Here is a 23,918-nt window from a genome sequence, read left to right as displayed (position 1 = left end):
GTCTTAATGATTTTAAAGGGTTTTGTGACGTTTGTCCTTTGTACATGTGTGTCTCTCTGTACATGTGTTCTACAGAGGAAAGTGAGATTGTTTGCATGGGCTTCTACACAGTGCTACATCTGTGTAAAAGAAGCTTTAAAGGTGATTGGTTGAGTTTTGTCTTGTATTAGGATTAGGATTTATGAGTTGGATACACACACACACACATATACAGGTCTATTGAATAACAGCTAACGAGTTCTCTGCAATGTACACAGAGAGTGAGAGAGCTAGAGAGGTGTAGTAATTAATTATAGACTATAAGTCAAGTTTTTGGGAGGCAGTAGACAGGAGTGCACATGGGAATGAAATGCAGTTTAACTGTTACATTTAAGGAGTTTTAATTACTAATGTAAACTACTCGTCGACAGTCTAGTTAACTATCTCTCTGGAGTTAGGGTGTAAAAAATCTCGCCTAAGATCGAAAGTTCGATTCTAAGCTGGTGCGATTTATTTTTAAGTGGATAATGTTGAGTCTCGATCCAATTAACCTTTCGGGATAGATTTGTCCGTGCCTAGTTTTGGCTTGAGTTTGGGTTTAGTGGGCTGTCCAAAAAGAACACAACGTTTGTTGAGTTGTTATCAGTTATAAAAAAAAAAAAAAAAAAAAAGAGTTTTGATTTTCTACTAAAAAATTGGGGTGAGGGAATGGTGAGTTATTCCATGGTTGCATGGGGTTTCTCTGTTTAGATCATTTTGTAATTCCAAAGTTATTGTTTAAAGAAAGAGAATATATCATAGAATAATTTCCAGAGTAATTGGGTTGGTAGGTTGTTTGCAAGTTATTGTTTATAATTGTTTTGACAACTAATGGTATATTTGCATGGGAAGTAGCTCCACAGCCTCACGTGTCTCTGCATATGTGGAGAAATTCGATCTGGTTCTTCACACTGTATGGGTTTGCCTTGCTATGGATTGCATGATTTATTTTGGCCCATTAGACGACTTGCGCCCAAAATCTAGGCCCACTAATTAACATTGTATTCATTAATAGTCCATCACAAATTCTAACTACAAGCCCAAATTTAAAGCCCAACAAACTCTTAGTTGCATCAATTGCCCAAACAAAAATGGGCCTAAATAAGAGAGGGCTTTCTTTGGCCTACTTCCTTTGCTTGACGGTCGACCTGGAAAGCAATCCTTTCCTTTGTTTTTCTGCTGTGGATAGCGTTTTAATTTAATTTAATTTTTTTTCATTTTATCTCAGGTTATCAAGTCCGCGATATGACGATATGATAGGGTCAAAATTCAGTGCGTGACCATAGTAGTGTTACTCTCATTGAAAATCGAACTCAGAACATCTTGAATCATACGAGATTTAATTCCAGAGATGAGATTCACCCAAGTTGTTGGATTTTAATTAATGGAATCATAGGTACTCTGCATCAAGCCATATTTACGAATTAACTACAATTTCATAACTAGTAAAACTGTGGTTGACATAAAACAAATATCATGCCTACTTAATATACCATAAGATATGTTACTGTCGGCTGGGACGGCACATCCATTTTTCCACGTGTCTTAAAATCTTAGTTGAGCTTTCTTTTACAATGTGTTGTGATGATGAAATAGTCGGTTGACCTCCAAGCAGAAGCAAATTCAGTCAATCGTGGCCGTACGATATATATGAATGATGTCTTTGGACGGTCGTAGTCTAGTAGATGCTGTGCATGGATTAAAAAAAGAATAAACAAAATTAATATTTAATATGAATTAGTCCATCTATGTTTTATCAATAAAAATGAAGTGTCAGTATCACGCATGTCATTGGCATCATATGTTATCATGCTTAACTTGGAGAGCTGTTGAGAGTAGTCTTCAGACCACGTAACATTGAAAAAAACCCCACTCTAAACATCAAAACGCCACTTCATTCAAGCCTCATATATAAGATTATATATATATATATACACATATTGAATATTGTTAAATATATATAACCACATTTTGAGATGAATTAGATACTGTTAGATTTCACTCTTTGATGCACGGTCATGTGACCGGGGAAGCAAACATCCACAGACGAGTTAGGCCGAGCCCGCATGCAGATGGCCGTCAAGAAATACATTGCTGGTTAGAATCGAACTTTAGACGCAGTTGTGTTTAACCTAGTCGATTACCAATGAAACCACCTCTTAGGGGTTGTTTCGATCCATATGCGCTAAAAAAAACTATAGTTTTAGTTTTTATTATTTTTTTATTATAAGTCATGTACTCAAATAGTATATGTAAACATAATATAACTCGGCCGTTAAGAATCTTTAATTGTTTTGTAATTTTGAAAATGCAAAACAGAGAGTTTCTGTTTTTCCTAATTAATTTGTTCCATTCTTGATAGATTGAAACTAATAAATTGTCACCGTTTTCGTGAATTTCTCCTTTATTTAACCACGCACTACATCACTCTTCTACGTACCGAGTGAATGGTGGTCCAGCAATATAAGATCCACCTAACGTACATTAATTCATAAAACAATTTTTTTTGATAGGCCATAAACAAATTATTATTACTGTAGGTAGTAGGAGATTCTGGCGTTTTAGTTTTACCAAAGGACACCATTCATTAATTGGTCTCTATGAAGACATGAATGATAATTAAAACGTGAAGGAAAGTAGGAAACCCTTTAAGAATTAGGATATATGAACTTTTGAATCTTCTCTATTTTACAAAATGAATTCGCTAATTTTTATAATATTCAGACGAAAGCTTCATGACCATTCTACTTAAGTATATCTGGTAACATTGCTTCTGTCCACCATTTCTGACTTGTTAAACAATATAACTAAAGAATGGATTAGACAATTAAACTACCAAATTAGTCAACCTTGTAATCTTCAATCTTTTGCAACTTTGAAGCGGTAATTTAGTCATGTAGAAAAGTAAAGGAAAATAAAATATTCGAAGCCAATCCATGCATGTAATTATTCGTCTATATATATAAGACAAGGCAGGCAAGTTGACCACCCAACTTATTAATTAATTAATAAATAAATTACCCATTTCCCATTCCCTCTCCCTCTTGGGTTTTCTCTTCTTATGCATAAAAGTGGAGATTAAATCAGCTCCAAATTAAGCATGAAGAATAAGCATGGGAAAATGGGTTGGAATCACTCAATAGATGAACAACAGTTACAGCAGGGTTCTTCAAGCCATGCTAGGTCTTTTAATTGTGCCTTTTGCAAGAAAGGGTTCTCAAACGCACAAGCACTTGGCGGTCACATGAATATCCATAGAAAAGATCGAGCCAGGCTAAACCAAGCTTCTGCCTCGGATCATGAAAACTTGTTGTCTATGGAAATCATAAAAATAGGTAGAAATACTCCGATCGAAGATCAACGACAACAGCAAGCTGATCAAGTGATGTCCGAGGCCGACAAGAATCTATGTCTGCAGCTTGAAGGTAAAACTAGAAAGGATGCCGCAGATCAAGAAGTGCAACAGTTAACTTTGTTTGCAGAGGTTCCTTCACCAAGTGATCATGGTGTGGAGGTGATTAGAAGTTGTGTGAAGAGAGGGAATGAAGAAATGGTGAGTACTGATCAAAGTTGGTCCGAGGAAGAATTGGACCTTGAGCTTCGGTTAGCGGGGCCTGATCAGAATCGTTGAGGTGCGAGATGGAGAAGATCGATCGAGTAGTAGAGAATTATACTTTGATGCACCAAAGAGGTTCTTAAATTTTGTTGTTTTTTTTCCCCATGTATCCTGTGATCCTTTCGTTCAAAAATACGTCAATTATAGAATTTTGATGACGAAAAAAATAATGTTTATTCTCTGTTCGTTTCAAGTAAAATCAAGCTCTAGGAAAATCTATATTTCTTTAGAGGGGAAATAATTAGTTTTTCAGCATATGTTCTACACAATATGTAAAGAAAAATTCTTTGAAACAACTAACAAAAAATTATGAGTTTTCGAGCTTGATTTTCCTTGAAAAGAACGAAGTATTAGGTTCTACTACGCATAAACAAAGTGAAAATTAAGAAATGTAGTTCTTGTTCATGCGGCAACATTTTGCGATCAATCAAAGGGATCCATATGTCGTATCAATAATTTTGTTTACAGTTAAGCTTACTTACCTTGCCATACTAAGCTTCCTCAATCAAATATTTAGAAGTACAGGACAGATTTAGACCAAATATTCAATAATCACTTCACCAGAGTCTAGAGTCTAGTAGATTATCTCTTTGGACTTAGAGTCGGGGTGGTTTCCTAGTTACCAAAAGAAAAAGGAGAGACATAATACAAAGCTTGTCTATGGCTCATGGAAAGCTCATATGTTGTTTTTATTAGGAAAAAACAATGTACCCCTAGCCCAAACTTTATTGTCTTTGTAAGATACTATCCGCTTTCTCAAATGATATCGAAGCGAGGTTGTGTAGCTTGGATGTGGATTGTACATGTGTGTGACTCTTGCAAAGATAGTCATGATTTATCGTAAAGTTTTTCGTACCTTACTCTCTCTTAGGCGTCTCTCTAACTCTTTTTGGCGAAAACAAAACTATAGGAATCGAGTTACAACCTTAGAAAACAAATCTCCCATTTATAATAAACAGCAGGTCCCATCAGCTGTCCAGACAACTACTTAACCCATTCGGACGACGGGAACTCCAAATTTATTCTTCCAATGCAGCTGTCCGGACGCCCCTATCACCTGTCCGGACAGATCTTCAGACTTTCTCAATCTATAAGTCAATTAAGAGTCTTTTTGAAACTCCATGCATGACACACCTGAACTGTTTGGAGGGCTATAACCTCTGTCTGGACGGCAACTCCAGAAACACCATAGCCGCAATAGAACTAATCTCCACACACAATCCAAACCGACTCCAAATTTATTCATCAATACCAACAGTTTTATCGACTGAAGACAACTTACGATTTTAAATTACTGGTGGACATTTAAGCTCGCATGCATTTCTTCAAATTGTAAGGTAGAAGGCTCGAAGCTGCGGCACCAATGAAGAGATCCTTAACCGATAATCAACTGAAGCAAAAGAACAAACTTTAAGTATCCAGCTTCAATTTTGGGTTGGGCCAGGCCCAATTAATCATTCCATCTTCTCACTTCTCAGCTTGCCAGGCCTGACGGTAGTCATCTTTTTGAGGCCCATTACGAGATGTACAGATCTATGGGCGTCACATTTGAGCCCAACGTATAAGCAGGCCAACTTATAGGTATACCTACTAGACTACTAGTACTCTGGGTTTAGACTTTATTTATACCTAATCTCTTGGACCTATTTTACAACGTCTCCTTAACCCTTTTTTTAATTTTTTTTTTTTATTTGTAGTTTCTTTCAAGGGGCTTTTGGAGGCCGGTACACTAGATTATACTTAATTGTAAAAAAATACAATCACTAAAACATCCTTTTAAAAAAGTACACTGGGGATCATCTTTTACCAAAATAACCTCAATTTTGATTTTCTCTCTCCACGAATTGTGATACAATAGTGATACTTTTAAATAGAAGATCCAATTTAGTGTTCAATTTATATTTTTGGCTCATAAAATGATGATATAAATGTTAGAACGTAAATTTGATAGCATTACATGTCTTTCTGGTTCAGTTATGTCATTTTAGTGGATTTTTGATGTTCGTGATACTATAGTGATACATCTCTGCAGCTGTAAATGTTTTTCCAAAACGAGCAAGAGATGTACAAACCAAGAAAAGAAAACCAAGAAAGGAAAAGTAATTAGGAAGAAGAAGTATGCATATTGGTTCAATTGTATCATTTTAATGAATTTTTTGTGTTCGTGATACTATAGTGATACATCTCTGCACTTGTAAATGTTTTTTCAAAACGAACAAGAGAGGTAACCAAGAAAAGAAAATCAAGAAAGGAAAAGTAGTTAGGAAGATGAAGTATGCATACTAGTTTCATCATTTTAGTGGTTTTTTAGTGTTGGTGATACTATGGTGATACTATAGTGATACATCTCTGCAAAAGACGAACCAGAGTCCAGATCTGCAAAAAAACAAAGCACAACCCAGATTGAACAACGAAGCATAGTCCAGATCTGTCAAAAACGAAGCAGAGCAACTCGACGCAGTCCAGATTGAGCAACGACGAAGAAGGAGATGAAGAGAGGAGAAACTCGGCCAAAAACGGAGAAGAAGACATCGAAGAACCAGATCGAGAACCAGAAGAAGAAGAAGAAGAAGAAGAAGAAGAAGAAGAAGAAGGAGAGAAAGAAGGAGATAACTTTTAGTAGAGAAGAAGGAGAGAAAGAGAGGACACACTAGAGTTGGATAGTTGGAGGGAGAAGAAGAAGAAGAAGAAGAAGAAGAAAGAGGAGGGTATTGTAGGTATAAACTAAAAAATATCTTAAGTCAGATGACCAAATTACCCTTAAATTGCACTTTTTTACAATTTTAAAAATGTTCATGACCTTTTTACAATTAAGTTGTCTAAAGTGCTCTTACTGCCAATTGTCCCTTCTTTCAATTTATTGACCAAATGAAAATATTAATTTCTTATTCAATTGAATAATAAATTAATACAAAAAATAATATATATGAAAATTAACATTATTTATTTACTAATTTTAGTTGTTGGATTTAATATATTTGAAATATATATTTTTCTCGTTTTCAAACCGAATAAAATCGATTTGGTCCCTTTTTTTTGTTGTAAGAAACAAAAATGAATTAAAGTTATTGTAAATAAGAAGAAATAGAAAGGAAAAAAGTGAGCATTGCCAAACCAACACCAATGCTGTATTTTAGGGATATAAAAATATATTAATCCCCATTTATTCTGGACTTGTCATGAATTGAAAGAAAGATAATGATCATAACAAGTATTCTTATTTATTTTGATTACCAATATTTTGGGGATAACATTTGAATTTGAAAGTTTTTCAAACTAAGTATTCCCCTTACTTAACGCCAAGGTTTTAAGTCCCCCTATCTCCCATCCCTAGCCTTAATTAGGCTCTAATTACTTGATTTGGATTGCAAAACAGGCTTCATAAATATGAGCTACTACATATGGACGGTGCAATTAGTCAAATATGCATTAGGTTGAAATTGGCAATTAAATAATATTTATATCTAAGAAGATTATAATTTTGCAGTACAAATAATTAATTCATCGTAATAGAGATATAGAATATTTCGGGTTAATATTCATAGTAATGCTATAGACCCCAAAAATTTCATGTCTTTTTATATTAAATTTAGTTTTTTGTTTGGGATAAAAATATATCATTGAATTCGTAAATTCGATCAAAACACATCCATAAAATTTAAAAATAATAATAATTTATAGTAGCTTTACAGCACACCGGAAACACCCAAGAAATACCCATCATAGCTTAGAGGATCCCCACTACTTCTAACATATATTGATTATGGTGACAATGAGATTGAACACCTCTAACCAAACAATAAGACTACCATATGAAATAAATTGCATAATAAAAATACAGTGAGGATACAATTGCAATTCATGTCTAAAAACACCAATGAGAGGTGGTTTGATTGACAATCGATTAGGTTAGACATATGTGTGTTCAAAGTTCAATTATAATGAGAAAAATATTTCTGAGCGGTATTTGGAAAAAAAAAAATCACGTCTAAAAACAGCAATTAATTAATATTAATCAAACAAAAATCAACTTTATCGTTAGGACTTAGGACCCAAACAGCACGATATTCTTCAAATACTCTAAAAACTGCGGGGTGTCTCACTCGGTTCTGCTCTTGTTTCCATTGCTTGAGACTCTTGAACGAGACCATGTCTTCGTCTACCAAAGAAAACCGCCTTCACGACCTCTTCAAACCCTGCAAATTCCTTCTTGTATTCCCAGCACTCAAAGTTAGCGATTTTGTTTCACTGGTCATCAAAGCGGCTCTTGTTCTTTGCTCTGTCGCTTCGATCTCCTTCGTCCTTTTCGTCGCTATAACAAGCCACTCCAAATTCTTGCCTTGCCCTGAATGCGACAGAGTTATCCTCTCCGATCACCGCAAATTCGACGATGATAAAATTTCCGCCACCCGGAAATTTGCCGATGGTCTTAACTACGATAAGACCAATATTTCGCACATTCTGTTTGGCATCGGCGGCTCCGCAAATACTTGGAGTAATCGACGGCTCTATAATGAGTTATGGTGGAAGCCTAATGTGACACGTGGGTTTGTTTGGCTAGATGAGAAGCCTCCGGCGGATGAAACTTGGCCTGAGACTTCACCGCCGTACAGAGTTTCTGCGGATACATCTAAATTTAAGTACACTTGCTCGTGGGGTTCACGCTCTGCGGTCCGTATTACGAGAATTGTGAAGGAGAGTTTTGAACTTGGATTAGACAATATTAGATGGTTTGTCATGGGTGACGATGATACAGTTTTTTTCCCGGAAAATCTAGTCTCTGTTTTATCGAAGTACGATCACAATCAGATGTATTATATTGGAGGTAATTCAGAGAGTGTTGAACAAGATGTGATGCACTCGTACAATATGGCCTATGGTGGTGGTGGGTTGGCGATTAGCTATCCATTAGCGGCGGAACTTGTCAAGATTTTGGACGGTTGCATTGATCGATACGCCTCGTTTTATGGGTCTGATCAGAAGATTCAAGCTTGTATCAGTGAAATCGGTGTTCCTCTAACCAAAGAACTTGGTTTTCATCAGGTCTGTTTCTTAGACTAATTGAAATCACAAAGGAATTAAAATTCAAGATTTTTTTGTTAATTAATGGTTTTGATTACAGGTTGATATTCGAGGGGACCTGTATGGATTACTAGCGGCGCACCCGGTCGCTCCATTGGTTTCGTTACATCACCTGGACTACGTTCTGTCAATATCTCCGGGAAAAAGCAAGATTGATGCTCTGAAAGAGCTTTTCACGGCATATGAGAAGGATCCGGGTCGGATCGTGCAACATAGTTTCTGCCATGACTTGACCCGTAACTGGTCGGTTTCGGTGTCATGGGGCTACACCGTGCAGTTGTACCCATCTCTGGTGACGTCGAAGATGTTGGAAACAGCGTTCTTAACGTTTCGGTCATGGAGGTATTGGGCGACTGAGCCTTTCACGTTTAATACCCGACCCTATAGCCATGACCCGTGTCAGAGACCCATTTTTTATTTCTTGGATCGGGTTGAAGAGGTCGGGGCAGGTCAGAGCTTGACCACATACAAAATGTTCAATGGCAGCGATGATGGGAAATACTGTGAGAGGGGTGACTACCATCTACCATCCACGGTGCTTCATGTCAACGTCTCCGCCTCCACATTGAGTCCTGATATTTGGAAAATGGTAAGCAATTCTTGTTTTAATAATTCTGAAATCATTGTTCACTAAAAGGAATCCAAAAATAATTTTCTTTTATGTCCTTCATAGAATATTCTATGTCCGAAAACATTGCAGCTTATGAGATTTGAAAATGCTAAGTATGCTAGTGTTTTTTGTCATCGTTAGCCCAAATACTGAGATGAACTCACATGATCCATGTGAAATCGTGGACACTACATGATTCTTATGAAGTCATGTGCGTTAAGATCCGTAAAATTGTTGTATGGGATTGGATTGGATTTGGTTGGCCTAGGTGGGAATTGGAATTCTTTAATGTTAAAACGTTTCATTTTTTGTTGTTGTTTGGCTGACCTTAATAGACATGCGGCCCAAAATGCGTAAAGTTCAAGGTTTCTTATTCTGTACTTCCTGATACATTCTCACAATGCAGTTAGTCAGTTATTGACCTACATTTGAACAAACATTGAATTTGACTATGTGGGGTAGTTAAGACTTTTTAATATATTGGTTGGTTTAGTTCGGACCTTTTTGTTTGGTCCCAACCTATGAGGTCTTGACCCTTCGCAAAAATACACACGTTAACAAGAGACGTTAATTTTCTGTAATCTTCAGTACCCACAATTCTATGCTGAAATCATGCATTAAGTTGGACAAAATTTGATACGTGCCTAACTCGTTTGGACAATTGATCGAACACATTGCAGGCGCCACGAAGGCAGTGTTGCGAGATCAACAGTGGTGGAAAGGGGGCTCTTTCAAGCGTGGTTCAGGTCAATATTAGAGGCTGCAATAACTTTGAAAGTGTGACTCCTCCATAGAATATGGAAAGATAGAGAACTTGCTATAAAAACAATTGTTGTTGAATGAATTGTTCAATATGGATCTGGATATGTTTGTACGCGGAAGGCAATGGCTTGGGAGAAAGCAACTCAAAGGTTTCCTAACCCGCTGTCGCAAGTACTCTTACCGTGTATCTAGTTGCCCCCCTCTTCTTTCAGTTCAGTTTTCAATAATTTTTTGGCCTTCTGATAATATTGGAAACGAATCCAAAGAAAGGTTCAAAATGATATTTAGGCTAAAATGAATTGAAGGCTATCTTATGATATATTAAGGATATGAATAGTCAAATTTGTGACATTTGTTTACATGCTAATACGAAAATTCTTGCCTAGTTGTGAATGTCTTCGAGGTCAAACCGTATAGACTCGAAAGGTTTTGAGACTCAATTTTCAATAGGATCAATATCCTTAAGACCACACCACTTGTTGGGATTTGACCCAACATACGATATTATTAGGTGGAAAATTTTTGCGTTCATGCAAAAAGAAGTTTAAATAGGCTATTGCTATAAATGATAATTCTCCACAATTTTTGGGTATCCGGCCCAAAAACGAGGGGAATGAGTTTGGAGGCCCATTTATTTGGGGAAGTAAGAGATTAAAGGATGGTCCATTTATTCATTGTTGATCCACTGATCGACATTCTTTCACCATTCTAGATTTTACTGCTTATTCTTTTTATTTCCAATTTCTTTACTGTTCTTTTCCTTTTATTTCCTTACCAGTTTTAACTGCTTATTGCTCTTATTTCCCTTGATGTACTTTCAAGCCATTGCGGGCTCCTCTCCAGCTTCGTTCTACTTTCCTTCATCCTATCAGGGCTTGCTAATTGGGCCTGTCTCTTTCAAGGGCTGATCCGGGTTTCTTTGGACCTCTAATGAGACTTCGGTTACTGATAATTGAAGATGTCGTGGGGATGGACGTCTAACGGTAATGTTACTTCGCATGTTGGCTTCTTCACTTGGGCTGTTTTGTGCTATGTTGAGGAGTCTTCGTGAACTATGCTGGCGGCCAAAAGCTTTTAGGCTTTTGTGTTGAGGATTCCAAACCACTTAAGCCCCCTTTTAGTAAATGATAAATCGTGAAGATCTTAAGTCTAAAGTAGACAATACATCGAGTGGTTTAGAATAAACTTCTATATCACCTCGTAAGGAATATGGTATTAGAACTTATGCTCAATCCTAAAAAATAAGACTTAACACCCATTTGCATCACCTAATGGGCGACAACATAGCATAGTTAGAGCAACTACAACAATGTCTTTTTAATGGCTCATTGAGGCATTTTGTTATTCCACCAAATGGCTCATGGAAGAAAAAAAGAACAAAAAAAAATGAGGTGCAATGGAGTTATTTTGCTCAATCAATTTTGATGGGCCAAATATGCGGCCATGTGCATGACGCTACAAATGACTTGGTTTTGCTCTCCAAATGGACCCCGCAACAAAACACATTAACATTTATATCAAAATCAATATTGAGTTGCATATCTATCACCCCATAAATAAAACTAACAAATTTATATCATTATATCAATACGTTTTATTGACCAAATCAAACCACAATTGTGTGGTTGTTCTCAGAAGCAAATTCCTGTTGTTTGTTCCATGTACCTGTTCTAACATAACGTCCAAGCCACAAAGGACATGCCATGTGTAAAACCTTATCTCTTAGAGTACTAAAATGTCTATTCAGTATTTGACGAGTACAACAGTTGGGTGCCATTATTAAATATAAAGAAGCGCAACAGGTTAGCAGTAGTGGAGCAAGAAATTGAGCCATGAATTTCAGGCTACAACTTGCTCTGTTTCTCTCTCTCTTGTTCAAATTAGCATCTGGAGAAGATGTTAGTTTCACCTACAATGGCTTCCGCTCTGTCAACTTAAGCCTTGATGGTGTGGCCCAGATTACATCCAACGGCCTTTTGATCCTCACCAACCATACCGATCAAGCAACGGGTCATGCCTTTCACCCGAATCCAATAACTTTCAAAAAATCCAAAAACCACCCAGTTTTCTCCTTCTCCACTACCTTTGTTTTCGCTATTCTTCCCGACTTTCCAGGTCTAGTGGGTCCTGGGCATGCTTTTGTCATTGCGCCAACACGGGGTCTCCCAGGATCTGACGTAGAATATTTTGGCCTCTTCAATGCGACTAACAATGGGAATGCGAGCAACCACGTTGTCGCTGTAGAGTTTGACACCTTTCAGCAAGAACAGATCGACGACATTGATGGAAATCATGTTGGGATTGATATCAACAGTGTGAAGTCCGAAAGAGCAAAAACAGCAGCATATTTTGACCAAGAAACAGGTCGTTCGATAAATTTGACCATGACTAGTGGTGAAAAGATGCAAGTTTGGGTGGATTATAATGGCTTGAACGGGCAGCTCAATGTGACTATAGCTCCAATCAATTTGGGGAAACCCAAAACTCCGTTGTTGTCTCTGCCTCTCGATTTGTCACCAATCTTGACCGACATCTCGTACATTGGTTTCGCGTCATCTACGGTAGGAGTCGTGACACCAAGACACATAATCCTAGGTTGGAGTTTTAAATTGAATGGCCAAGCCCAAGACCTCGATCAATCTAAGCTCCCAAAGCTTCCTCGGATTGGGAGTAAGAAAGTATCCAGGTTTTTGACAATTGGGTTGCCTTTGATTTTAATTAGTTTGATTTCAGTAGCAATATCGGGTGTGGTCTATATCATAAGAAGGAAGAGGAAGTTTGCAGAGGAGCTTGAAGACTGGGAGCTTGACTATGGGCCTCACAGATTCAAATTCAAAGACCTTTATGTGGCAACAAAAGGTTTTAGAGACGATGAGTTACTGGGTGCTGGGGGGTTTGGCAGTGTCTATATAGGTGTATTAGAAAAAACGAAAACTGAGATTGCTGTGAAGAGGGTCTCACACGAATCCAGACAAGGTATTCGAGAATTTGTCTCAGAGATTGTTAGTATCGGTCGACTTCGCCATCGGAACTTAGTTGCCCTTTTGGGGTACTGCCGGCGTAAAGGAGAGCTTCTTCTAGTGTATGATTTCATGCCTAATGGAAGCTTAGACAAGTACCTCTATAACCAACCAAAATTGACTCTCAACTGGAGCCAGAGATTTCGAGTCATCAAAGGCGTAGCCTCTGGCCTTTTCTATCTCCACGAGGAGTGGGAGCAGACTGTGATTCACAGAGATGTCAAGGCCAGTAATGTATTATTAGATGGTGAATTCAATGCAAGGTTGGGAGATTTTGGCCTTGCACGATTATACGATCATGGATCTGCCCCTCAAACAACTCACATTGCTGGAACTCTTGGTTATATGGCACCAGAACATACTCGAACCGGAAAGGCCACAACGAGCACCGATGTGTTTGGTTTTGGGGCGTTTTTACTTGAAGTTGCTTGTGGAAGAAGACCAATTGAGCCAAGAGCACCTGAAGAAGAACTAATATTGGTTGATTGGGTATTCTCATTTTTGGCTAGAGGAGAACTTCTGGAGGCCAGGGATCGAAGTCTGGGCGTAAATTATGAAGCAGAAGAAGTTGAATTGGTATTAAAACTTGGGTTGATGTGCTCGCAATCAGACCCCGATTGCAGGCCAAGCATGGGCCAAGTAGTGCAGTACTTGAAAGGAGATGCTCCTTTGCCTGATTTGTCAAGTATTGGCCTTTCTTTAAGTGGTTTGGGATTTGCATATAAGCAAGGTTTCAATGAGTTTCACGGGTCGTATCCGTCGTCTTCTCCAATTGGTAAACCATCCCCAACTTCATATTCTTACGTTGCAGAGTCCCTCCTTTCAGGGGGGCGATGATTCCAGTTAATGTATGGTTCTTTCAAGATTAGCAGTGTATGTTAGTATAATGAATAAGATAAGTCTTCTAGTAGTACTGGGCAGGTGCCCGCGTGTTGCAGCGAGTCCTATAAAACTTGTTAGAAAAATGACACATCAGTATCTTTCCATTATATATATACCTTATCATATCACTCAATATTGTAGAAAAAATATATTTCTTCGTGTACAATAATGTTCACAGAAGTCTCCAAGAACTAGTACAGAAGAACAATAATAAAAGTGGGGCTTACAGAGCAGAGCAATTCTATTAGGCAATAAAGAAAAGAAGAGGACCACAATTGCAAATGGACAAAAAAAAAAAAAAATGTACTTCAAGTAATGCACATCATTCTCTTGCAGTCAAATGAAGTAAAAATGCAAACTTAAACGATTTACTGCTTACTCTAAATTCCATTGCTCCAACGCTTCAGCATGTCACCAAGATTCCCTATAAATGATCTGTTTGCAACGTAAAAAGAGATGGGATGTTATTTCTGCTAATTTTTATATTTCAGGCATGTATCCATCTTCTATAACAACTATCTAATCTCAAATGCTTCACAAGATAGGAAATTTGTACCTGAAAGTCTACACAGTTTCTACAATATTGACATACAATGACTTAACCCTTTTATCGGTTCTATGTAGTCAAATATTTAAGGCTTAGCATCTGATTTTTTGAGCGATCAACCTGCTTCAGAACAGAATAGAGGATTTATAATACAGTGACAATTAATACCTGACGAGCTTATTCAAGTTCAGGCAATCCTCAATGAAGATCAAAAGCCATCAAACTAATAATCATGTCGTCACGATACACCATACCTAGCTACCCAAAGATGAGGAGAAAAAATTCACACATAGAAAGTAGAAACTGTAGTTGCACCCAACTCCTAACCAAACCATTTCCCTCTTTTAATAATTTCATCCGACAACAACAAAACTATTTGATAACAGCTTTTCAACTAACACTACAATATTACACTATAAAATGAAGACATTTACAGATAATAAAGCATGTAGGATAATAGTTTTTTATATACAAACCTATTGTACAAAAATATAAAGGTACAAACCTCATTGTCCGAAGATCACAAAACTTGATCATGGATTCACAACTTGTAGCGACAGTGTTATCATCATGTGGATCTAATGCTCTAGCAGATAAGTAGTGCGACATGCCAGTCGACTCCTTCGAATCGAAAGAAGTATGAACATGTGATTAGAAAACATAAATCCTTATAACTCCGTATCAGAAATATAATAATGAAAATGTCATGACATCCCAAACGCACTCATCTTTCCCATCCCAACCCCAAATCCCTGAAATGAGAGGAAGACCTTCCTCTATCCACTTTGTATGCTTTATAATTTCGAAATAAAATCACCAAAGCTTGGTAACTATGGAAAACATATCACAAGAACCCCAACTGACAAATGATTGTATATAAGGCCATAATCGCTAAGAAAAGAGCTTTCCAGATGACTGCAACTCTTGAAAATTGAATGAAATATATGTTCTGCAGTTTATTTCATCTCCTCTCTAATATGACAAAAACCCAAAATCATGCACAGGTAAATAGACCCAATTTTCTTTTTTCCTATTAATCTTGCAAATATCCAGAAAACGAAAGAATTTACTTTGAAATTAAAAAATACATTCCAAAACTCATTTTTGGCAAAAAAAAGAAGCATATCAGAAAGCAAAAATTAATCAAATAAACAAACTATTACCCAATCTATGCATTGTAAATGGAAAAGAAGTTATAGTCTTGCAACTAATCCAAACTAATTCACAAAAATTAAACAATAAACAACTCCAAAATTAGAAAGCTGAAATATAGGCTGAAGAATCAAAGATTGCGCAAACCTGGTACAAGAAAGCAGAAACAAAATCAAAATGGCAAAAGATGTGAACTTGAAGAGGGATCTGATACTGGGTAAGAGGAGAGAACCCATTTCTCAAAGCATGTCTTCCTGTGACTTTTAGTTAAGAGGAGAGAACCCATTTCTTGGAGAGAATCGCGTCTTCCTTTTATCTTTTATCTTCTGAAGCTTCCTCTCTATAGTGTTTTAGATATGCTTTGGTTCAAGATCTCTAAGAGAGCTCGAGACTTTCAGAGGCAGAGAGAGAAGGAGAAGACGCCGTGTCAGAGCAGATGCATGAATTGAACTGATTGGAATTTACACCGAGGTAGAAAACGGCATCATTTCTAGTTAATAGAATGAGTAAACACCCGCAAGACGACAAACGAAGAACCACAGTAAATGAATGCCAGCAAAACGACTTTCGTGAGTATATAAAACACGCGGGACTCGCGCTTAATTCTAGTACTTTAAAAGTATAGATATCACTAGGCAGGAGCCCGCGCGTTGCGGCGGGGCTGGTGAATTTGCGACCGACTGATGAATGTGCTACGTAGTGAAATCATCGCTTTGAAAAGAACTTGGCAAAGATCATACAGGTCAAAAGCAACACCCACACGAAACGAAAACATTAATTTTGTCCACATCTGCTTTCGTCTTCATCTTCATACAAAGAAGACTATGGACAGCAGCAAAACGTCGTCGTTTTGCGCCATCAATTCAAGAATGAAAAAACCAATCGCGCGAGTACAAAATGCACGCCGAAACTCACCACATAATTCCGTCTAAACAACATGCACGCTTTTGTTTATTAGCTCTGTTTCTTTTTAGTAAACAACATGCATGCCTTTGGCCCATTTTGACCAAAAGACGATGGCATTGAATACTTAATTTTCTAAAGAAAATTCATATTGGACAAATATAAGTATGACTATAATTTGAAACTCCCAAAATCTACACAATAATAATTTGCATTAAACGAAGCATACGTTGAATATTTGTAGCAAATATTTTTGTTGTCTCATCCTCAAAGTACTCATAATCAAAACCCATCTAATATTTAGTAAGATAAAAAAGAGGAGAAGAACAAATGAGAACAAAAAATTAGGAAAAAAAAAAACCTTCATAGGTCTCCCATGGATAAACTAAACCATTGTGATTCCGATCAAAGAAGGTGACATGTTGTTAAAGAACATTCTCATCAGACAATCTACATTCCGCAATGTATATTTAGCACCTGCACCCACTCACACCAAATCAAGCGGAAGATGTTATAAGCATCCTTTTGCAATAAAACCTTTCATGGAGTGAGAACCCAATACCACCGAAGTGCCAAATTATTAATGATACGAATGGAAAAGACACAAATTTGTGCTTTAGTTGGTCCTGTCATGCTTTTTCTTTCTTTTTTTTGGGGATGAAGATGTGTGTTTCCAGAGCTAATCATCATGAAGCTGCTATAGGTGGCATTTGAACAGTATATTTTGGAAATTATCAGTTCAATCCAATCATTTTTGTCATATTCTTCAACATATAAACTACAAACAATGGTTTCTAATATTTTTTTCCCTCAACTCACTAAAATTGAACCTATTGGTTATTTTACCAGGTTATGCAGAAGAATCTAAGGGCATACAAATAACCCATGGATATTCATCTACCAATACTTACGAAATTCTTAAGATTCTGGACCAAGACAGAGTTGAGTTTATCAATTGCATAGCATCCAACAACAAATACTATATAGATAAGAATGGTGAGGGTAGTAACCTACCCTTATTTGGCTGCACTATAGGTGTCGGAAATTATCTTTTCACGGTTCCTACCTCCTAAATGAGTTGCGATAAAAATTCAGTTATAACACGCAGAGCTGAACTTGAGAGTGTCAATTAAATTGACGATGAAATCAAGAAACAAAACGTTGATCAAAACCAAGGAGAGATGCTATTCACCTTACCTGAAAACAATGGAAAGAGCATAACCTGCAGCGCGACTCAGCTCACCTCAGAACAAATATGAGAGAGGACCTAATTTCGAGCTGGAACAACAAGCAACACAGGCAACCCAGTGCGTCTAGGACAACCTGAGGTAATCGACCGTAGGATTATAACATAATATAGCATGAAACCCTTAATGAATGGTTTCAAGATACAGAAGATCAATAGGGTACGACAAATAAAAAAAAAAAACCAACATCCAAACTGATTGAGCAAGTAATATGCACAAAACAAATTGATGGCATGTCATAGTTGAAAATTTACACAGAAATGTAGATATGAAACAATACAGAAGAATTTTGATGCATACCAATGCGACCTCGACATGAATCCCCTGCATTGCTCCAAAAAAAATTACGAAAGTCCAGGAGCAAATAAGACAATTTAATAACTCACAATTTGCCCAACTGTGAGTAGAATTGCTAGCAACAGACGGCCATTACCATTGTCTTCCTTTGCCACTGCGAAGAAAAGCAATTACAACATGAGAAACTAATTAGAGAAGAAGGTAAGGATAGTAACACAATAGAAAACAAATAGAAAGAATGACATTGATTAATAGAGAAAGTTAATGTTAATTGTTGTTTGGCGATGGATAGAGCTTAAAAGAATATATCATCTCTGGAAAATAAGGCAGAGACAATAGCATTGGTTTTAGTTTAGACTGACAGTATATAGAGTGGCATGAGGTTCAAGAACTTTGATTAGTGAACTCAACTTCAGTCATACAAAACAAATCGATATGCTGAAATTATGAATAGGAATTGTTTCAGGTCAACCTTTCTTTCTCTTGGACTTACATTATAATTGAAATTCAAAGTGATAGAGGCAGTAATATTATAGACTTACTTGTTTATAGTTCATCAAAGATTTCGTGATACACAATGTTTTTTGTGTATCCATTTTTTTCTTCATTGCTAGAACCCATCATTAGTTTAAGTCCTTTATATGTGGTGACCCTTGATGCAGCCACATATAGTTGTCCATGGGTGAACACCGGCAGAGGCGGACCGATGAGGCACTGGGGGCATGTGCCCCCAGTGAAAATTTTTTTAATACTAAATATTCTATAATTAGTTAATTATATGTCAAATAAAGTGTAAAGCTCCCAATCAAAAAAATTGATGCCCCTAATCCATCAATTTTTACCCAACCCACTAACTAGTTTAGACCCAACCCAACCTCATAAATCCTAGAAATTGTTCACACTACATATTCAACAAAAAAAACTCAAGCACATGGCCTTTTGAGATACTTGTAATCATTTGATTTTGTTTTCAATTTGCAACTAATGTTGACTATGTTGGAGATTACATATGAATTATCATTGGCTTTGCAAATAAAAGATTGAGACATATTGAATGCTATTGTCATAATTACAATGTATCTTCTTATTGCTTTGAACTATTATTAATGTGTTTTTGTATTTGCAATCAATAATCATAAATCGATTACATATAGAACCAAAAAAAAAATTCTGGGGGCGCTGTCCCTGGACCCCGCAATACTTTTGTACCCCCACTGAATCAAATTCCTGGGTCCGCCACTGAACACCGGTCTTGGAATATACAAACTCACCTTCTCAAGTGTTTGTCCTTGACTTCTATTTCATAGATGAAACTAATAATTTTTTGAATTAACTTAATGAAGTCCACAATCTCAGCTGGAGTAAAAAAGGGATCACTAAAAAATGGAGAAAGGTTGTCCTTGCTCTCACCAAAAAATTAAGACTGAATTGAAAACACAAATGCATCAAGGATAAAAAATTGTTTAAGCAAGCAACAAACTATCTTATTTTCAAATGCAAAGTTGAGCAGGCATTTCAAATCAAGTAACTTTCCATAGCTACTGATAAATATAATATTAATTGTAAGCACATGACTTTCAAAATCCAATGAAAAACGAGAGTTATTTATTGAAACATCTGATTAACTGCAAGTATGTGGCATTCAAAATCCAATGAAAAATCAAAGTTACTTATTCCATGCGCCTGTTCTAACATAACGTCCAAGCCACAAAGGACATGCCATGTGTAAAACCTTATCTCTTAGAGCACTAAAATGTCTATTCAGTATTTAACAAAAGCCTAAGCAAATGATATTAAAACACAGCATAAAATAAATTAATTACAACAGACAAAAGAAAATCTGCAATTCTTTCAATCCACACAAATAAAGTTAAAAACGGGCGTAGAACAGGTGATGAAAGATCTTAATTACCTGGGTCGACCGTCAGAGAAATATGTGCTGACTCTTCCTTTTGATGGAGACATAACATCTACCTCAAATCAAATTAATGGCGCCTCTACTGCTACTCGGTTACTACTGCTTGGGATGTTAAAAGATGACTCTTCTCATATGCTGACTTTTCCTTTTGTAATGGAGTATTTAATTGGAGTAGTGGTAGTTAAGAAAATTGATAACCTAAAGCAAAATTTTTTACTTAAAATAAGAAAAACCCTGTCCCCAAAATAAGGCAGAGCGTAGAGGGTTGGACATGGTGCAAAACTTCCGTAAATCCATCACCAACATCCGTACAAGAAGCAGATGCCATTAGTAAATATAAATAGACGCAATAGCTGTAGTGAAATAAGAAATTTAGTTGAGCATGCTTTTCATGCCGCAATCTACAGGTCTCTCTCTTATCCTCATCAACATCCGCAGTGTCGGATTTGAAATTTCAAAACGATTTAGCCCGAGACTTGCCTTTTGTTTTAGTACCCAATCATCATCAACATCCTATGCTTGAAGTAATTCACTAATTGGACGAGTACAACAGTTAGGTGCCATTATTAAATATAAAGAAGCGCAACAGGTTAGCAGTAGTGGAGCAAGAAATTGAGCCATGCTTTCCAGGCTACAACTTGCTCTGTTTCTCTCTCTCTTGTTCAAATTAGTGTCTGGTGAAGATGTTAGTTTCACCTTCAATGGCTTCCGCTCCGTCAACTTAAGCCTTGATGGTATGGCCCAGATTGCATCCAACGGCCTTTTGATCCTCACCAACCATACCGATCCAGCAACGGGTCATGCCTTTTACCCGAATCCAATAACTTTCAAAAACTCCAAAAACGACACAGTTTTCTCCTTCTCCACTACCTTTGTTTTCGCTATTCTTCCCGAATTTCCAGGTCTAGTAGGTCCTGGGCTTGCTTTTGTCATTGCGCCAACACGGGGTCTCCCAGGATCTGACGTAGCCGTATTCCTTGGCCTCTTCAATGCGACTAACAATGGGGACGCGAGCAACCATGTTGTCGCTGTAGAGTTTGACACGTTTCAGCACAATCTGATCGGCGATATTGATGGAAATCATGTTGGGATTGATATCAACAGTGTGAAGTCCGAAAGAGCAGAAACAGCAGCATATTTTGACCACGAAACTGGTCGTTCGATCAATTTGACCATGAATAGTGGTGAAAAGATGCAAGTTTGGGTGGATTATAATGGCTTGAACGGGCAACTCAATGTCACTATTGCTCCAATCAATTTGGGGAAACCCAAAACTCCATTGTTGTCTCTGCCTCTCGATTTGTCACCAATCTTGACCGACATCTCGTACATTGGTTTCGCGTCATCTACGGCAGGAGTCTTGACACCAAGAGATATAATCCTAGGTTGGAGTTTTCAATTGAATGGCCAAGCCCAAGACCTCGATCAATCTAAGCTCCCAAAGCTTCCTCGGATTGGGAGTAAGAAAGTATCCAGGTTTTTGACAATTGGGTTGCCTTTGATTTTAATTAGTTTGGTTTCAGTAGCAATATCAGGTGTGGTCTATATCATAAGAAGGAAGAGGAAGTTTGCAGAGGAGCTTGAAGACTGGGAGCTTGACTATGGGCCTCACAGATTCAAATTCAAAGACCTTTATGTGGCAACAAAAGGTTTTAGAGACGATGAGTTACTGGGTGCTGGGGGGTTTGGCAGTGTCTATAGAGGTGTATTAAAAAAAACGAAAACTGAGATTGCTGTGAAGAGAGTTTCACACGATTCCAGACAAGGTATTCGAGAATTTGTCTCAGAGATTGTTAGTATCGGTCGACTTCGCCATCGGAACTTAGTTGCCCTTTTGGGGTACTGCCGGCGTAAAGGAGAGCTTCTTCTAGTGTATGATTTCATGCCTAATGGAAGCTTAGACAAGTACCTCTATGACCAACCAAAATTGACTCTCAACTGGAGCCAGAGATTTCGAGTCATCAAAGGCGTAGCCTCTGGCCTTTTCTATCTCCACGAGGAGTGGGAGCAGACTGTGATTCACAGAGATGTCAAGGCCAGTAATGTATTATTAGATGATGAATTCAATGCAAGGTTAGGAGATTTTGGCCTTGCAAGATTATACGATCATGGATCTGCCCCTCAAACAACTCACGTTGTTGGAACTCTTGGTTATATGGCACCAGAACATACTCGAACCGGAAAGGCCACAACGAGCACCGATGTGTTTGGTTTTGGGGCGTTTTTACTTGAAGTTGCTTGTGGAAGAAGACCAATTGAGCCAAGAGCACCTAAAGAAGAACTAATATTGGTTGATTGGGTGTTCTCATTTTTGGCTAGAGGAGAACTTCTGGAGGCCAGGGATCGAAGTCTGGACATAAATAATGTAGCAGAGGAAGTTGAATTGGTATTAAAACTTGGGTTGATATGCTCGCAATCAGACCCCGATTTCAGGCCAAGCATGGGCCAAGTAGTGCAGTACTTGAAAGGAGATGCTCCGTTGCCTGATATGTCAAGTATTGGCCTTTCTTTAAGTGGTTTGGGATTTGCAAATAAGCAAGGTTTCGATGAGTTTTACGGGTCGTATCCGTCGTCTTCTTCAATTGCTAAACCATCCACAACTTCATATACTAATGTTGCAGAGTCCCTCCTTTCAGGGGGGCGATGATTCCAGTTAATGTATGGTTCTGTTCAAGATTAGCAGTGTATGTTAGTATAATGAATAAGATTAGTCTTCTAGTAGTATATCATGTTTAAGTAATGAGGAGAAATCAATTTAGTCAATTGAAGTCAATGCCTAAACGCAGTACATTCTAATACCAGCAGTTTTACGGATCACGCTTTTATTTTTTTCCAATTATTTCAAATGACAATTTCATATGAATCATGTGAGACTCATGATTTCTCGTGGATCAAATACATTCATCTCAGCATTTGGAATAGAAGTAACAAAAAAAGCTGGTAGCCTCACCATTTTCTTGTTCTGATGGTAGTGATTTAAAACCACGTACGGTTGTACACCAAGTAATTAATTGGGTTATAAGTTAACAAAAGAACAAACATTAAGCAGATTGGAAAAAAGCAAACTAACAAAGTGGAAAAATATCACCACAAGCTACGCACTACCGTTAACTACAACAGTTATAAAATTCAAAAAGAGTTAAGACTCCACTGATCATCCCATTTTTTCCCTGTAAAACCATGAATATCTCCACTGATCGTCCCTTGTTTGCTTCTTATTGACGGGATCAAGATAGGAGTTTGATGTGAGGGGTGTTAAAAAATCGTAAAAAATAAATTGACAACCAAACCGATCAATATAACTGAAATAATCGCGGGTAACCGACCGATATAACTAGATTAATTTTCTGTAATCTTCAGTATCCACAATTCTATGCGGAAATCGTGCAATAAATTAGACATAATTTGATATCGGAAATCGTGAATTAAATTAGACATAATTTGAAATGTGCCTAACTCGATGGGACAATTGGCCGAACACATTGCAGGCACCACGAAGGCAGTGCTGCGAGATCAACAGTGATGGAAAGGGGGCTCTTTCAAGCGTGGTTTAGGTCAATATTAGAGGCTGCAAATGCCTGCAATAGCTTTGAGAGTGTGACTCCTCTATAGAACATGGAGAGACAGATAGTTTGCCATAAAAACAATTGTTGTTGTTGAACGAATTGCTTCAATATATATATGGGTGTGGACATGCTTCAATATATATGGGTCTCACAAGTCCTCTTTGGGCTTCTTGTTATCAGAGTCCTTGTGGGCTTCAACTATGGGCCAGCTTGTGGAAATCTGGTCTTGTTGGGTGTACATTTTTTGATGGGCCTTAGTTTTAGTCTAGGTTGTTGCTTTTTCTTCAGTTTTTTTGTA

The 23,918-nt window shown here is 37.5% G+C and overlaps 4 protein-coding genes across 4 annotated transcripts; all 4 read left to right on the top strand.

Moving 5' to 3' along the window:
- Positions 1 to 3,139: 3,139 nt before the first annotated feature.
- Positions 3,140 to 3,649, top strand: LOC120013817 (transcriptional regulator TAC1-like). The gene has a single exon (XM_038865759.1). It carries the CDS (start codon positions 3,140 to 3,142, stop codon positions 3,647 to 3,649), a length of 510 nt encoding a protein of 169 aa, XP_038721687.1.
- Positions 3,650 to 7,731: 4,082 nt separating this feature from the next.
- Positions 7,732 to 10,407, top strand: LOC120013758. The gene is made up of 3 exons (XM_038865691.1): positions 7,732 to 8,677; positions 8,757 to 9,305; positions 10,007 to 10,407. Exons 1-3 carry the CDS (start codon positions 7,784 to 7,786, stop codon positions 10,118 to 10,120), a joined length of 1,557 nt encoding a protein of 518 aa, XP_038721619.1. The 5' UTR covers positions 7,732 to 7,783; the 3' UTR covers positions 10,121 to 10,407.
- Positions 10,408 to 11,779: 1,372 nt separating this feature from the next.
- LOC120012939 (L-type lectin-domain containing receptor kinase IV.1-like) lies at positions 11,780 to 14,368 on the top strand. Its single transcript, XM_038864507.1, has one exon. The coding sequence runs from the start codon at positions 11,921 to 11,923 to the stop codon at positions 13,943 to 13,945; it is 2,025 nt and encodes a 674-aa protein (XP_038720435.1). The 5' UTR covers positions 11,780 to 11,920; the 3' UTR covers positions 13,946 to 14,368.
- Positions 14,369 to 20,285: 5,917 nt separating this feature from the next.
- Positions 20,286 to 22,868, top strand: LOC120012937 (L-type lectin-domain containing receptor kinase IV.1-like). The gene has a single exon (XM_038864504.1). The coding sequence runs from the start codon at positions 20,674 to 20,676 to the stop codon at positions 22,699 to 22,701; it is 2,028 nt and encodes a 675-aa protein (XP_038720432.1). The 5' UTR covers positions 20,286 to 20,673; the 3' UTR covers positions 22,702 to 22,868.
- Positions 22,869 to 23,918: the final 1,050 nt, after the last annotated feature.

This window comes from Tripterygium wilfordii, chromosome 13, assembly GCF_013401445.1.
Source record: "Tripterygium wilfordii isolate XIE 37 chromosome 13, ASM1340144v1, whole genome shotgun sequence".
NCBI classification, from domain to species: Eukaryota; Viridiplantae; Streptophyta; class Magnoliopsida; order Celastrales; family Celastraceae; genus Tripterygium; species Tripterygium wilfordii.
This window is presented reverse-complemented; position numbering and strand designations above follow the sequence as displayed.